The sequence below is a fragment of the Acomys minous genome (genome assembly GCF_964271855.1).
Source record: "Acomys minous genome assembly, chromosome: 11".
Lineage (NCBI taxonomy): Eukaryota > Metazoa > Chordata > Mammalia > Rodentia > Muridae > Acomys > Acomys minous.
The window spans coordinates 47362764-47377927 of NC_140492.1; the positions used below are offsets into that span (position 1 = coordinate 47362764).

General features: G+C 40.4%; 1 protein-coding gene across 1 annotated transcript in view; it reads right to left on the reverse strand.

Annotated features, from left to right (window-relative positions):
• Positions 1 to 3499: 3499 nt before the first annotated feature.
• BTLA (B and T lymphocyte associated) overlaps positions 3500 to 15164 on the reverse strand; it is a 28264-nt gene continuing 16599 nt past the window's right edge. Inside the window, exons 3-6 of the mRNA XM_084802370.1 lie at positions 14110 to 14142; positions 12709 to 12867; positions 10821 to 10867; positions 3500 to 8078 (exon numbers count right to left, since the gene is read on the reverse strand). Of these exons, the coding sequence (XP_084658496.1) occupies positions 7830 to 8078; positions 10821 to 10867; positions 12709 to 12867; positions 14110 to 14142 (488 nt within the window). The 3' untranslated portion in view covers positions 3500 to 7829. The remainder of the gene's footprint in view (positions 8079 to 10820; positions 10868 to 12708; positions 12868 to 14109; positions 14143 to 15164) is intronic.

The window sequence follows — 15164 nt, forward strand, 5'->3', positions numbered from 1 at the left end:
GCTTATTAAGTCACCAAAAACAAACAAAATCCAAAGAAGACATGATAGCCATAGAGGGACAGGTTAAGAAGAGAATATGAGGGTAAGTATGATTGAGATACATTGCATACTTTCATTGCATACATTGAAATCCATTGCCAAAATAGGACAATGAAACCAGTTAGTGTGCATAATTTGTATATGTGTACTAATAGAAATAACTTTACAAAATACCCCACACCCTTAGAAACTTTGGCTATCTCCAACCAGAATTTCCTCTCTTAGTCTGGCTAGAAAAGAAAACACAAATACTAGTTCTTTGATTTCCCCCCAAAGAAATGCACTTTTTATCTTATTCCACCCAGCAATTAGTGTAACGAACTGTTCATTCTTATTATAAACTCAAATAAGCAAGAAACCATAGCTTTGATTTACTAATGGCTTTACCTTAGGCACAAAATAGGATCTTTGTCTGGCCTGCCCTCGATGAGGGCACACCCTCCAGAAGGACAGTATTTAGCTGGCTCTGAGACATAGTGCTCTTGCTACTTTGACCACATTAACCTCAGAAAGAAACCCTTCCATTAAAGGTCAGGAAGCTGGAATCCTGTCTCTCCTCCTGTGGCTGCAATCAAAGCTTGGAGCCAGCTGGCATCCTCCACAGGGCTGGGGCAAGCCTCTGTCAATCAACTCTGTGTGCGTGTGAGTCCCAAGGCAAAACAGGCTTCAGGAAGGAGACCATGGGAAGCCCATTTCGCACCAATGCGCACCAATTCATTCTTACTATTGATATTAGTAATTTTCCTTATCTGACTTCCCATTTCTTATTTGGTTAAAACTAAATAGAGATAGAGGAATGTGGTGAACTTGGGTTTCTTCACAACCTCCCGGCAGGTTCTAGAGAATGAAGATTCTAGTAAGTAAGAAACAAGTTTTACCATCAAGGGCTTAGCATTGCATGGGGTTTCCACACACTCTGAATCCACGTCTATGACATCATTAAGGTGGCCGGTTACAACTGTTCCTCAATTCTCCCTTGCTCCATCTGTATGAAGAAACAGGATCTAGCTCCATCATGTAGTCTCGGAAGCCAGCTAACCAGCAGGTCCTACTTTGTGTTCATACATGCGGGCGAAGCAAGGCACACAGATGTTTACTCGTTCTGACTTCTGAACAGAGCCTTACCTTGTAAACCAACATCTATAATTTGCTTTTGTGAAAGCTGATCTCTAGCACAGAACTTTCAGTTCTCTTATTCTCCAGTTCTTTTTCACAAGCTTCTAAAAAAATGTGTTTTCTTTCTTGCTTGCTGTTTTTACTTTCTGAGTGGGGTGGTAAGGCCCTTCCTGTATCTGCTTAAAATAGAATTTTCCAGATTAGTCTGTCCTATAAATGGACTTGGCTTCCTACCTACCACACTTGACTGAGGGTGGGGAGAGATGGGGTCAGAAAGACTAAATGCATTGTGAAATCCAGAGGGCATAAACCTCATCTTGGATCTTGTTTAAATGCAGATTCCCATTTAGGGTGTGAAGATTTGTGATTTTTACATTACTAACATATTCCCCAAAGTTCCTATGTATCTGACATAAAGATCACCCTTTGAGTATGAAGGAGGAGGAGGATTTACTTCAGAAACATCTAACACTAATTATAATGCATGCCAAGCATGGGGTTGTGAGACTAAATAGGAGTATGACAATATTTACCCTTAAAAAGCCCACAGTGAGAAACAGAGAGAGGGCTCAGATGTTGAGAGACTGGCTGCTCTTCCCAAGGACACAGGTTTGATTCCTAGCACCCACATGGCAGCTCACAACTATTTGTATTCCATTTCCAGACTATCGGATGCCCTCTTCTGGGTTTCTTGAATAGAAGGCAGCATGTGGTACACATACATACATATAGGCAAAACACACACACACACATATACATATATATAATAAAATAAAATTTGAAGTTCACGGTATAATGTGGCAGCCAACATAACAAGCAAGTTCTATCGTTATCATGAGCATAAGATGAACTATAGATTGGGGTGAGAAATTTGAACCTCACCAAAGAAGATATTAGAGAAGACAAATAAGCCTATAAAAGACAATGAAGACCACTGGCCATTATGGAATTTAAATTTTAAAACAGCCATGAGATATTATCACTAAACATTAGAATGATGAAACTCTAAAACATGACATCAAATACTAGCTAGGAAGTTGGTGGGAATACAAAGTGGTCCAGCCATTGTAGCAGTTATTACGAAAGTAGACACACCCTCAGGCCAGCAATCATCTTCCTTGGCTTTTATCCAAGTGAAATGAAAATTTATTCCTACACAAAGATTTATGCATGGATGTTTATAGCACTTCATAATTACCAAAATTTGGAAGCAACCGAGAATTCTTCCAGAAGGAAAATGATTAAACTGTAAGATGTCCAAACAATGAAATATTACTCAACACTGAGAAGAAATAAACTATCAAGCTATAGAAAAACATGAAGGGACATGCCACTGCATCCAAGAAGCCAGTATGATAAGCTGTAACTCCACCCGTTCTGGAAAAGGCAAAGCTACAGATACAACACATACATCACACAGTTTCCAGGAGTTAAGAGAAGAGTTGAATAAATGAGAGATAAACAGTAAAGTTATTCTTCATGTTACCATAACTGTGGGTACACTATACAATCAAAACCCCATAAAAACGACAGTACTACGAATATATCCTAAGACAAACTAGAGACTTGAGTTGATAATGACATCTCAGCTTTGGCTCTCCAGGCCTGGTGATGCACACCTCTATTCCCAGCACTCAGGAGGCAGAGGCAGGCAAAGTGCTGTGAGTTCAAGGCCAGCCTGGACTACAAAGTGAGTCCAGGACAGCCAAGACTACACAGAAAAACCCTGTCTCAAAAGCCAACCAAATAAACAAAAAAACCCTACTATTTTTCCTATTCTGCAAGTTGTTGATGGTGGGGGGAGGGGCGGCAGCTATGAATATTACAGAACAGAGGACATGAAAAATGTTTGTGCTTACTTCTTAATATTTTCTGCTATTTTTATTTTTAATTATCTTAATTCTTTATATATATTCTTTTTGAAAATATTTTTCTTTTTTTACATATGCATTTATATTATTACACATATATACAATAAACTACCTACAGCACAAAGAACCACAAAACAATCAGGAATTATACAAATAGTACATTCATAGTGTTTTGGCTATTTGTACTTGGTAACCTTGAAGAAAACATCTTTCTTATCTTGGTCTAAAATATTGAGTGTAAATCAATATCTATCATATCTCATCTTTATCAACTTAAAACATCTATCTAGACCTAAAAACATCTTAACCTTTCAACAATTAAGTTTAATTATAAAACTAAACTATCTGATCTTCAGCCCAATCAGAGACTTGAGAAGGAATAACATTAATTATCTGTGTAGACAGGAAGTGCAGGTTAGCAGCTTCCCAAATGAGAAGATGAAAAGAGACAGTTTGTTGCCTGAGTAGTCACCCAAAACTGTCTATAACATTGGAGCATCATTTTCAGCTCTCTGGCCCAATATATCTGATAGACATATTTGTGAGGCAGAGACTATTGAAGATTTGTTTACCCTGTACTGACAGAGTTTGGCTGTCAACTCTGCCTGCCTCCAAGCTTGCCCATTTTTAGGCAGAATTCTGTCTGTGGCCGAAATGAGGACACTTTGCCCAGTGGCTTGTTTGCCACATTTGAAGCCATCTCCATAAGGAGATTCACTGATGCTCATCATCTTTGTGGTAGTCTGGGTGTTGCCAGGAGTTAACCTGTCTTATTGTCAATGAATCTTTAAAACTATAAAAACATCTTTAAATGCAATATTCTGTAGGTCTCTAAGGTTGAAAATATTTTTTCATAAAATATATTCTGATTATGGTTTCCCCTCCCTCAAAGATTCCCCCCCCCCCCCACCTACCCAATACCACATCCTTTCTCTTTTTTATCTCTTTAGAAAGCAAAGGACAAACAAAACAGAATAAAAAATTTTAGAAAACAAGTCCAAGAGAAACACACACACACACACACACCAATACAAACAAAACCCATAAAATACCAGAGTTCATTTTGTGCTGTCCATGGGAACAAATACAGAGACTCACAGCCACACATTCTGGCTGTGTGACACATAGTGTGAGACACCCTAGACCATCTGGTCCTAAGTGGGACATCTCCACCAAAGCCTCCTCTCCGTGCTCAAGTAAGCCTGCTGGAAGAGGAGGCAGATCATTGTGAGAGCCAGAAAGCATAGAGGACACACCAAGGAAACAGGCTTTCCAAACACTACAGGACTGACACATGCATGGTATCATGGAGACAGAGGCAGGGCCAGCACAGATCTGCACAGACAGGGTTCTAGAGCTGAAAGTAGTCATAAGCCTCCACCCTTAACCCAGATGCTATCTCTAATTAATTACCACCCACAGAGAAAAATAATTTTCTTCAACAGAATCTCACTGAATATGCAAACCACTCTTAGGGGCAAACCCCATTCCCAGCAGTAGATGGCCAATGCAAAATGAACACAATGGCAACTTTGGAGGTTTTCTCATAATCTTTTGCCAGCTCTTTAACACACACACACACACACACACACACACACACACACACACACACGCAGAGGCCCTTTGTTTTTCTATTATGGCTTCTGGTTCTGTGTTCTCACGGGATTCCTGTGTGTCATTGCATCTATGTTTCTTCTACTTTTTCTTTGTTTTTGTTTTTTACCCCTTCTTTCTGCTTGTTTTATCCTATTCTGATTGGTTTGTTTCGTCTTATTTCATTATTACTCTTTAGATGGATGTTTGTTGGATCTGGATGACAGAGGGGATGGATATTGTCTTGGATTGGGGGTTGGGGAAAGAAAAACTGTAATCAGAATGTATTGTATAAAAGTATATTCTCAATAAAAGAAACATTGAAAGAAAGAAAATGCTCAGCAAGTTGTCACCTGGTCTGGCAGGTTCTGAAATACTTCCGTTTATGCCCATACATATGGACTGTTCTCAGGCCTGGTCAGAGAAGCTTCTCACTGTGATCAGTGTGGCCAATGCAGAGACTTACAGCTTGTCAAAGGGTCAAGAAAGAGTGACTGTTGAGTGCTCAGCTGTAAGTGTGACATTTGTACCACTCCTTCCAGTGCTCGAGGAAGATGAAGAGGAAAGAACGTTAGAGCTGGAATGCAGGAGGGAGTGTTGTAAAATGCCTCCTTCAGGATATGACAGGAGCCTTGTACCCATGAGCTCACAGCAGCTGGCATTACTTGTGCAAGACATATACAGGACGGGGCCATCAATGTCCCTCATGAGTTGGGAAGGGACTTCCAATGCCTGCTCCAGCCTGTGGAGCTAGTGGTAGTTGACTGCTGGCGGAGACGGAGGAGCAATCTTCTCCAGTGTTTTAGCTACTGGTAAGCTGCCATTTCTTCTATTTCAGTTTCAGGTAAATTTTAACAATTTTGCTGTCGTACTGGAAACAATCAGCAACCTTGGTCACAAGAATCATTAAATTATATACCACCTGTAAGTTTTGTTAACATGAAAATAATACTGGAACAGATTTATTTGGGGACATACACATATTTACTAAGTAGGAATAAGAGTATAAATGATGTGTGATTTTTTTTTTGACAAACACGATACAAACATAATTGATCATTCATAGAGGTGAAATCTCTAGCAGCTTTTCCCATTGGAAAACATATTAAGAACATGCTCAGCACGTAAAAGTGTTTATTGTGCAAACATGAGGACCTAAGTTTAGGTTCCCCCACACCCATGTGAAAAGCTGGGCATGCGCAAATACAGCCCTAGCAACGTGGAGGACAAGGACTGCAGGGTCCATCATCACTGGCTTGTGCCTGCCAGCCTAGCTCCAGGCTCAATGAGAAACCTTTCCTTAACAGAATAAGGAGGAGAACAGAAAAGGGCACCTGATGTTCTTTTCTCGCTCCTGCACATATGTGTGCATACACCACACACACATACAGCACACGCATGCACACACACACACACACACGAGATATACATGCACACACAAAGCTTTCATAAGAATAGTTTAAGCAGAATAGACAGATGTATTTTGTTTTTAAAGTTGGAGAAAATTCTGAAAGGAACTGCATGTTGATCTGATAAGATGGAGAGGATGCTGCGCTCATCCCCCCCCACCCACTCTTCCTGTTTCTATTCTAAGGTCTTTTTGCATAAATGCCCACAAACGCACCTGGCTGACCAAGCTTACCTACGATTGGTTGCAACTGTGTCTTTTGTTCCAAATCCAGAGAACTGAAACCTGATGTGAGCCGAGGGTGAGAAAAGCTTTGCAGTAAGGCCTCTTAATTGTCTGCTTATGGGGACAGACTCTACTCACATTCCTAGTTTCACCTTTTCTCACCATTTCTTTAAATGACGAGTTTGCTCTAGTGCTCTGCACCTTCAAAGCAAACTAAAAATAGGGTGGCCATTTGATTGGTTTCTCTTTTCTCGTTTCCAGAAGTCATATCTTGCATTTGCATGCTGGCACACACTCACACGGCGCACACGGGCAAGCATGCAATTACATAGACCACATTCATTCATTCAGCAGTCCACGTGGTTGCTCCAGTGGCTTCTAGCTCTTTCCATCCACTGTATATCAAGACTATAACATTATTCATTCAGTATCCGAGAATTCAAGCTTCAAGCAGATGAATAAAATTATGGGATATTTTTTAGGTAATTAGACTCAAGTAATCCAGAAATTCAGAACACCTGAAACTTTTTAACTATCTTCTCAAGCTGCTACAATGTCAGAATTTAAACCTGAATGATCTCCATGATCCATGTTACATTACATATGATTTATCCTGATTCACTTCACAAGAGCAAGAAACACATGGTAACGAATGTGTGTCAACCCCTACCGATCAGCTCCAGATCTCAGACTCTTTCCTCGTTCATGGGTTGTCCTTTGAGTTTGCTTTCAGGTAAAGCACAGATGGCTTTTTAAATTAATCTGGATTTGCCTGATAGTTTCCTATTCCCAGTCACTCTTGTCTTGCTCATAGGCCCTTGTGTATATTAGGTCATCAGCATTGGGTCATATTCATGTGCATTACTCTAATTGCTCCAAATACTACCACTCTCTGATTACAAATGCACTCACTGCACATTGATGGATCCTTTGCTAACTGACTTTCTCAATCTAGCAGGGTAAAGATGAGCATCTTATTAGAAGAAATAAGGAGCACTGGCCTCACATCTATTTGGCATGTTCTGTATCTGTATTGTACCAATTGCCCTTTCTAATTTTTTCATTATTAATTGAGTCCAAGATAATTTTCCTTTACATTTAAAAATTAAATATTAAGTATGGTATAGATTTACATGGAAGATTGTCTTGTCATGAATGACTGAGAACATACAATCATTACGGTATTTATGATTAGCTAGTCAAATTAGGACATTCATTTTCTAGAAGGTATAGTGAGCAGATCCAAACAACACACCTCTTCCTTCCCTGTAAGTCAAAGGAAATGTTGAATTCACACATTGGAGGCAACATGGTCAATCTTAAGTGTGCTAGTAGTCTATTATTTGTAATATGAGTTTCTCCAGTGAAAAGTCTGTTGTCCAAGGCTCTTGTACAAAACTGTCCCAAAGTTTTAGGAGAAATTTAAACTAAATATTTCATGGACCTTTAAGACATGGACCAGCACAAATCATGTTAATGTGAAAATTCCCAGGTGGAAGGTTATTTGACCATGGTGGTCCGGACAATGAAGCTGGCATGTGCTCATGCAGTGCAAACATCCCAGGTGAGTGACAGTTTTAACTTCTCACACAAATGGATGTATATTCTGTGGGTGCCTCATGCACATTGCTTGCCCGTCTTGGGTTTCTTCCAATAACAGAATGGTTCAGAGAAGCATAAACAATGCCCTGTTTGTTATTCTCCAATTGGGAATTAGTTGTGGATTCAGATTCCTCGTGGATACTGGACCAGCGATCATTTTCATAAACTCCAGTTTCTGGTGGCAGTGCTTGGGGATTTGTGCTGGAACTCACTGGAATATCAACCTGTATGAGAAAGGAGATATACCAAGTAAGGACATGATGAACACACTCATGATGAGACTTAGTGAAAGTCTACATGATGTCTTGCTTATTGAGAGAGACAGAGACATCTGTTGTTCCTCATATAAACCACTTAATATCTACATGTTTGTTAAACTTTGTATTATCAAAGGATGAAAGGGTTGGGTTGGGTTGGGTTGGGTTTGTTTGTTTGTTTGTTTGTTTGTTTGTTTTAGTTTAATGTTATGTACAGATCCTCTTGAGTACTAGGCAGGTACTTGACCTACTTTGAGCTCCAGAGGCCAAACATTTGAAGTCCACTATGCTCTCCCCAAACAATTGCTATATGCTGTATTATGGATCATTTGAGGATACAGAACACACACACACAATGCCCTTTCAATGGAAAAATCACAGTTCACATTCATGGGAAAAGAAGAATAATGCTACAAAAACATTAGGCAATTCATAGCACATTTGGTTATGGAACATAGAAGAGAAAAAGACCAAACACAAGACAAAGAGAACTGAGACTTCTCCAGGAGAGCAGGAACAGGAAGTGTCATGGGTTATCCAAGACAGGTTATTATGATCAGAGAGCTAAGCTGTACAATAGGAGCCAATTTGAAAGAGCAAAGTCTCGATGATGTTCTAAAATATTTTCCAGTTGTCATTTCTATCACAAGAAAAAATCATCATACTTTGAAACGGTGTGAGAGACCTAAACTATGTGCGACAGAGGGGAATTTGTCAAAACTAAAGTGAATCCTGATGGGTTTTTTTTTTCTCCTTTCAGTTACTTATTAGATGTTCCTGGTTATATACCAAGTGCACATGGTAAAAATGACGGTGTTCTATTAATAGTAAGGATTTTAACTTTCACGTGTGGAAGGTGGTGGGGGTGGAACTGTATGTGTGTGGGAAGGCGCACTCACGCATGTGTGTACACATGGAAGTCAGAGGTTAATGTCAGGGTTCTCCCTCTACTCTTCTCCACCTTATTTCTGAGAACGATTTTCTTCCTGAAGCTGGCACTTTTCCAACTAGGTTGGATGGCCTGGAATCCCCCCTCCCCCACCCTGGTTCACCCTGTTTTCACGACCTCTCCCACTGCTAGGCTCACAATATATGCATCCATGCTCGGGTTTTACCTAAGTGCTGGGGAAGCCAAACTCAGACTCTGTGCTTGCACAGTGAATACTTTACCCCTTGTTCCATCTCCCTAGGCCTCTATTTTGAGTTTTTAACTCTCCATGTTGCCAGCCAAGTTATGTTCTTTATCTAAGATATCAGGTTCTTCATCTTTGATTATTCAGACTCCAGTGGCCCTTGGTAACTCTCACTGTGACACATGCAGTAGGGTTTCTCCTATATCTACTGAGGAAAGCTCTGTCCTGCAAGCATGCTTAGCCCTACCTTGAGATATGAGGCAGTAACTGCTGATACTCGGCAGTTTTCCTATGAGGTGAGCATCCAGAAATATCATTTAGGCTCGGTAGAGATCTAAAAGAGCCAAATGTGGATTGGCTAAGATGGAAAGTGCAACCACAGAAAATGAGCCTTTCTGTGGGACACCGAGGGCTGTCACGTGAACTCTCCACATGCCACTGAGGTCCCTGCTATTCGTTCCAGTCTTTGACAGTCTATGAGTTTAGTTGACTTGGATTTCTTCCCGTGGATGGCTCGTTATCATGTAAAATTCTTTCAGTATGAGCAGGGTTCTTTGCACCCAAAGCTCCCCTGTAGCACTCTATGAAAGTGGTAGGTGCCACAGGCTGGAGCACTATGACATGGTGGCCAGAGACGATAAATAAAGGATGTTAGACAGAGGCAGCCATCTCATTTTACATACCTATTGCACTTAACAGTTGTAAATCTCTTTAAATTAAGCATGTTGATTTATAATCCACATTGCAAAAGCCTCTTCCTTTTAAGTGTATTATGACTGAGTGGACTTTACTAACAAGCACTTTTAGTCCCCTAGAAGAGCTGTTCTCAACCTGTGGGTCACAAACCCCTTTGGCAAAACTCTATTTCCAAAAATATTCACATTACAATTCATAGCAGTAACAAAATTACAGTTATAAGGTATCAGTGAAAGTATTTTTATGTGGGGTCATGTTGGGGTCACCACAACATGAATAACTGTATTGAAGTGTCACAGCACTAGGAAAATTGAGATCCACTAACCTAGAAGGGCCATTTTGAAATAATGGTCTTTCCAGGACTTTTCCATCATGTTATTGCTTATATTTCTTTAGTATATAGTAATTACCCATAATAATGTTTTACTATGACATACACACATAGAACAGATTTGTTTGTATTCACTCTCCAGTGCAATCTCTTTCTTATTATCCCTTTCCAAACCCTCTCACCCCTACCTCTTCCCCATTTCTATTTTGAGCGGTTTTTGTTTTGTTTTGTTTTGTTTTTATTTTGTTTTGCCCCAGTGGATTTCACTTGAGTTGCTTACAGTGGTGTAGGTGCGGGTTTATTTACAGTGACTACACTGAAAACGGCCCTCAATCTCCATCAGCTGCCCACTACCTTGTGAGCTTCTCCCCACTTCATAACAAAATATTTATCATTATGCAGTATTATGCAGGCAATCGTAGCTGATGTGAACAATCTGTGGTGTGGGGTGGGGCGTATGTGTGTGTGTTTTAGTCATATTAACCTCCTATGAAAAATACATAGGTACAATATAAAATGCATTTGTCTTAGCAGATACTTCAAACATACCAGGTTAATTTCCCTTCCTGCTAAGTCAGAAGGCTTCTTTTCTTTCCCTGAAAGATTGAAGGGGGAAAAAAAAGTAACCAAAAAAGTGTTAATAAAGCAAGGCAAATATCTTGGTTAGCCTTGTGGTTAGCTGAGAAACTAACCATGCGACCTCCACATTGCTCGCTAGCTTTACCCTGCTAGCTCTCCTGGGTAGCATATACCACACACTTCAGTCTGTGAAAATACACATACACACTTCACCCCACCATTTCTTGATGCACATAACAGTCTTTACATCCAAGAAGAAGGAGTAGGATCTAGTAAAACAGTTTCAAAAGGTTGGTAGTCATTGCAAATTCAACGCTAAAACTGCTTGTCAGCTCTGTGATATATGGGACATCTTTTTCATAATCCTTTCCCCCAGGCTGAGGGAACATTGAGGAAAGATTGTAAGGCCAGATCTTGGGAAGACTGAGGAAAAACTCTCTTCTGGACATGACTATTCTGTCATACTAACTAACTCATAACTCCTGTGACTTCTTGCAGACCAGTGTAAGATTAAGCCAGTGAACATCCCAGTAGATGAGCCATGCCACCTTTAACTGATGACAGATGGTGGCTACTAGGGGAAGGAAAGTCAGGTGTTTTTGGGGGGCAGTCTCTGGTAGGTTACCATGCCCCAGGGAATCTCCACAGTGTATGAGCAACACTAACTGGACTCCATGGATCATTATATGTAAAAAGAACATGAAATTTGGGAGGGTGGGTATAGGGAAATCCAAGAGGAATTAGAGAAAGGGAGTTGGGTGAATATGCATTTGTTTGCATATATTAAATCCTCAAGAAATAAAAATGTAAAAATTTAACAGATGCTTCTGTCACGTATACATGCCCCCAGTTCCAGTCAGATAAGATTATCCCAGTTTCTTCTTCATCTGAAGTTCGGAAAGAGGTTCTGGCAGCCCCAGGGAATAGGAAGCTACAGACAGATCATACATGGTTGCAGATGCAGAGATGTGCTTCCATGGCGAGTCCTTAGGACTGTAAGACGCCTCTGAGACCCAGAAGCACTTACTTCGGAATGGCAAAAAGCACTTCTGCCCCAACAAAGCTTGCTCTTGTGGCAGCCAAATAAGGGATGCTTTGTCTGCCTCTGTTTCTATAGCTAGCTACACTGTGGCTGGTATTGTAGCAAAGGGGAGGGGGAGACATGGACAAGAACGGGGAAACAGAGAACATAGATGGACAAGGTCACATGCCTCTCTTGCTGAGTTTCACTGTTCAGTGGTGACAATGAAAATGTAATTTCAAAAGGAAAAAGTAACTGCTTTCAAAATATCGCACTCCCTCATTATAGGCAAGTCCACACTCTCAAATACAATGCTTTTTGGGGGAGCAACTGATTCAAGCATCCGCTTATGATAGCAATAGAAAGTACACACACACACACACACACATACACACACGGATTCCTTCTGGGAACGACGATTCTTTATTTAAATGGACAAGGGATTGTATCATTGGAATTATGTGGTATAGCTGTGAAAAGAGCTAGCTCAAGCCAAAGAACTCAAACCAGACATGTTGACGGAAGAGATTGTTCTAATCTGTCCTTCAACTTGGTTAAAGTCGCGGAGAACGCTTACTGAACACACCTGATATTGAGGCATATAGAACGAGAACGTTCCAGCCACGTGCACTCTTAGACCAGCACTGTGAGTGGTCAGTGTGCCTGACCATGCCTCAGGGGACCCAAATCAACCCACTGAGTTTTCTAGTGGAAACCAGTAGTTTCCCAGGAATTGTCATCCTGAAAGAAAGCAATAACCAGCTTAAAAACCTATCTGCCATAGTAAAAGAGCTCCAAATGTGTGGCACATGGGAGCAGAGGGGAGTTGCAACCCACCTTGGCGCCTCTTCAGGAAGCAAACCACACAGAAACAGATGAGGAGCAGAGGCAATGCCCCCAAAGGAAGCAAGATGGAGAGCAGCCACATCCTGCCTGGCCTCTCTTCCATGGTGATTGGTCCCGAGGCATTGGTGGCATCTGGGACTTCAGACACCGCTGAAAACAGTTAAGAAGTATGAGAAGCATTAGGGTTGGCAACCCCCTTGCATTTTGTCATAGTTTGAATGAAGGAATTTGTAGGCTAAGTCCTCTATTTCTCCACTTTGGTGGTCCTGGTACCTTCAACCTCCATTTATTTATTTATTTATTTATTTATTTTAAATTTTGTGAAGATCTCACATTCTTCTTGGATGACTCACCTGTAGAATGATCTTCATGACAGTTCTCACAAGCCACTTCATCAGGCCCTTTCATTTATATATTTAGCTCAGTGCTCAGAAAGCCATTTTCTTTATGAAAGGAATATTACTGGCCCCCAGGTGGCCCAAGGCCAGAGAGTTCGTGAGCAGCAGTTAGGACTTACAACAGCAGCAGCCTTCTAAGCTGTATGTTTGCTTCCTCTTATGAGTCATCATCATATCCAAAATTAAATACTTTCATTTCTACCAAATCTGCTTTGCTTGACATCCAGCCAGTACTCCTGACAACCCACTAGTATTAATGTTCACCAGATCCCTGTCTGATCAAGGTTAGCTGCAACTTATAACTAGTTTTTATCTGTAACTCAGTGGATCAAAAATGGTATCTTTTAATGATATAAAAGAAACTGGAAGATATCTGAATGAATAATTTTAGGTCAATGAAGTGGTTCTCACCCACAAAATTTCTCATCCCTCCAGAAACATTTGGTAGTTTTGGAGACATTTCTGGTATCACAAGGTGGGAGTTGACCCGCATCTAGTGTAGAGAGACCAGGGGCTTGATAAACTCCTGAAATCACACAGGATACTCCTCCATTAGCATAACACAGAAATCAAACACCCAGCTCTCTATGGATATCGTGGAACTGCTTTTTATGAGCGTGTATTCCGAGTATGATGTAAGACGCACTTTTTCTCTAGGGTCCCTCTTAACATAGTACCAAACACACTCAAGTACAATACAGATGGCAGTGTGATTTCCCCCGAGGTTATTTCTTTGAGGGTTAAAAACCAACAGGGGCAATTGAAGGGAGATATACAGAAGCCATATAGCTTATTGATACAGAATGGTGGCAAAGGTACTGCAGCTGCTCTTTCCACAAGCATCCAAGAGACAGACACAGCTGTCTTGGGAGAAGCAATTGGATAGCAAACAATAAATAATCTAATACAAACAAACTCAATTACGAAGACTTTGCTTCCATTATTTATCTGAACACCAAACAAACTTGCTTATTTTGATTGGTTTGATACTTACTTTGAAGGTGTTCTGAATAGTCCTGAGACCTTTCTAAAACAGAAAACAAGATTCAGTATTAAAATGGCCCGAGAAAACACTAAGGCAGTGCTCAAAGTTGCGCCAAAGTAAGAGTCAACTTGAAAATACTCCAGTTTTGGCACAACAACAGAGAACCCAACAATCCAGGCCAAGTTCAACTCGCATAATTCATGGATATTCACCTTGAGATCATAGTACACAGAGCAAACAAGTTCTTTTCAAGCCTTAATAAGGGCTACTATTAACAAAGTACAACCATCGTCTGACGTCTTTGGTTCTCTCTTTCTCATCTCTCAAACATAAAGATACACAGACCACGTGTGACCTCTGAAATAAAGACCATGGCTCCCTCCACACTCATCTCCCTGCATGGATAATGACCTCTGCATTTTTAAGATGTCTTTAATCAGACACTGACTGGGAAGAATGAGAAGTTCAGAGTGTCTACTCCAGGGGCACTTCCCAGCCCTGAGAAATAACCTCCTAGGACTTTGCTTTGTTTCACAAGGTGCTTTTTCTCATTCCAGGAGACAGCTACTTCCTCAAAATTATGGGAGCCTTCTTCTGTCCACGTTTGTTCCTACATGAAGCAATTCCTATGGTGAACATAGCAAACGTGAGTCAGAGACAAAAACAGGGGCATTCATAGTATCCCCTGAGAAAGATATTCCAAAGGGAGAAAATACTTATGTCGTGTCTTCAAACTTTACTAATTACAAGTATGTCCATAGTGCCCGGACATATTTTTTCCTCATTTCATAAGCAGTTTCCTTAGCAGTCTTGGGTTCAAACATAAAAGGAATATTTTTTACTCTTTTCTAGTAATCACCATTTCCTGGTATATTCAGCTAAAATTTAAACTAGTCCTAAAAAGAAATTTATTTGACTTCTACCAAAGAAAATCAACCCCCAAAAGCAAAGCATAATTTCTATTTTGTAAGGTACTATAACTTTTTATGGAACTTGACATATTTTTATTTTTTTTATTTTTTCATATTTTTATATAATGCAATGGAGGAAATAAATGTGTGATA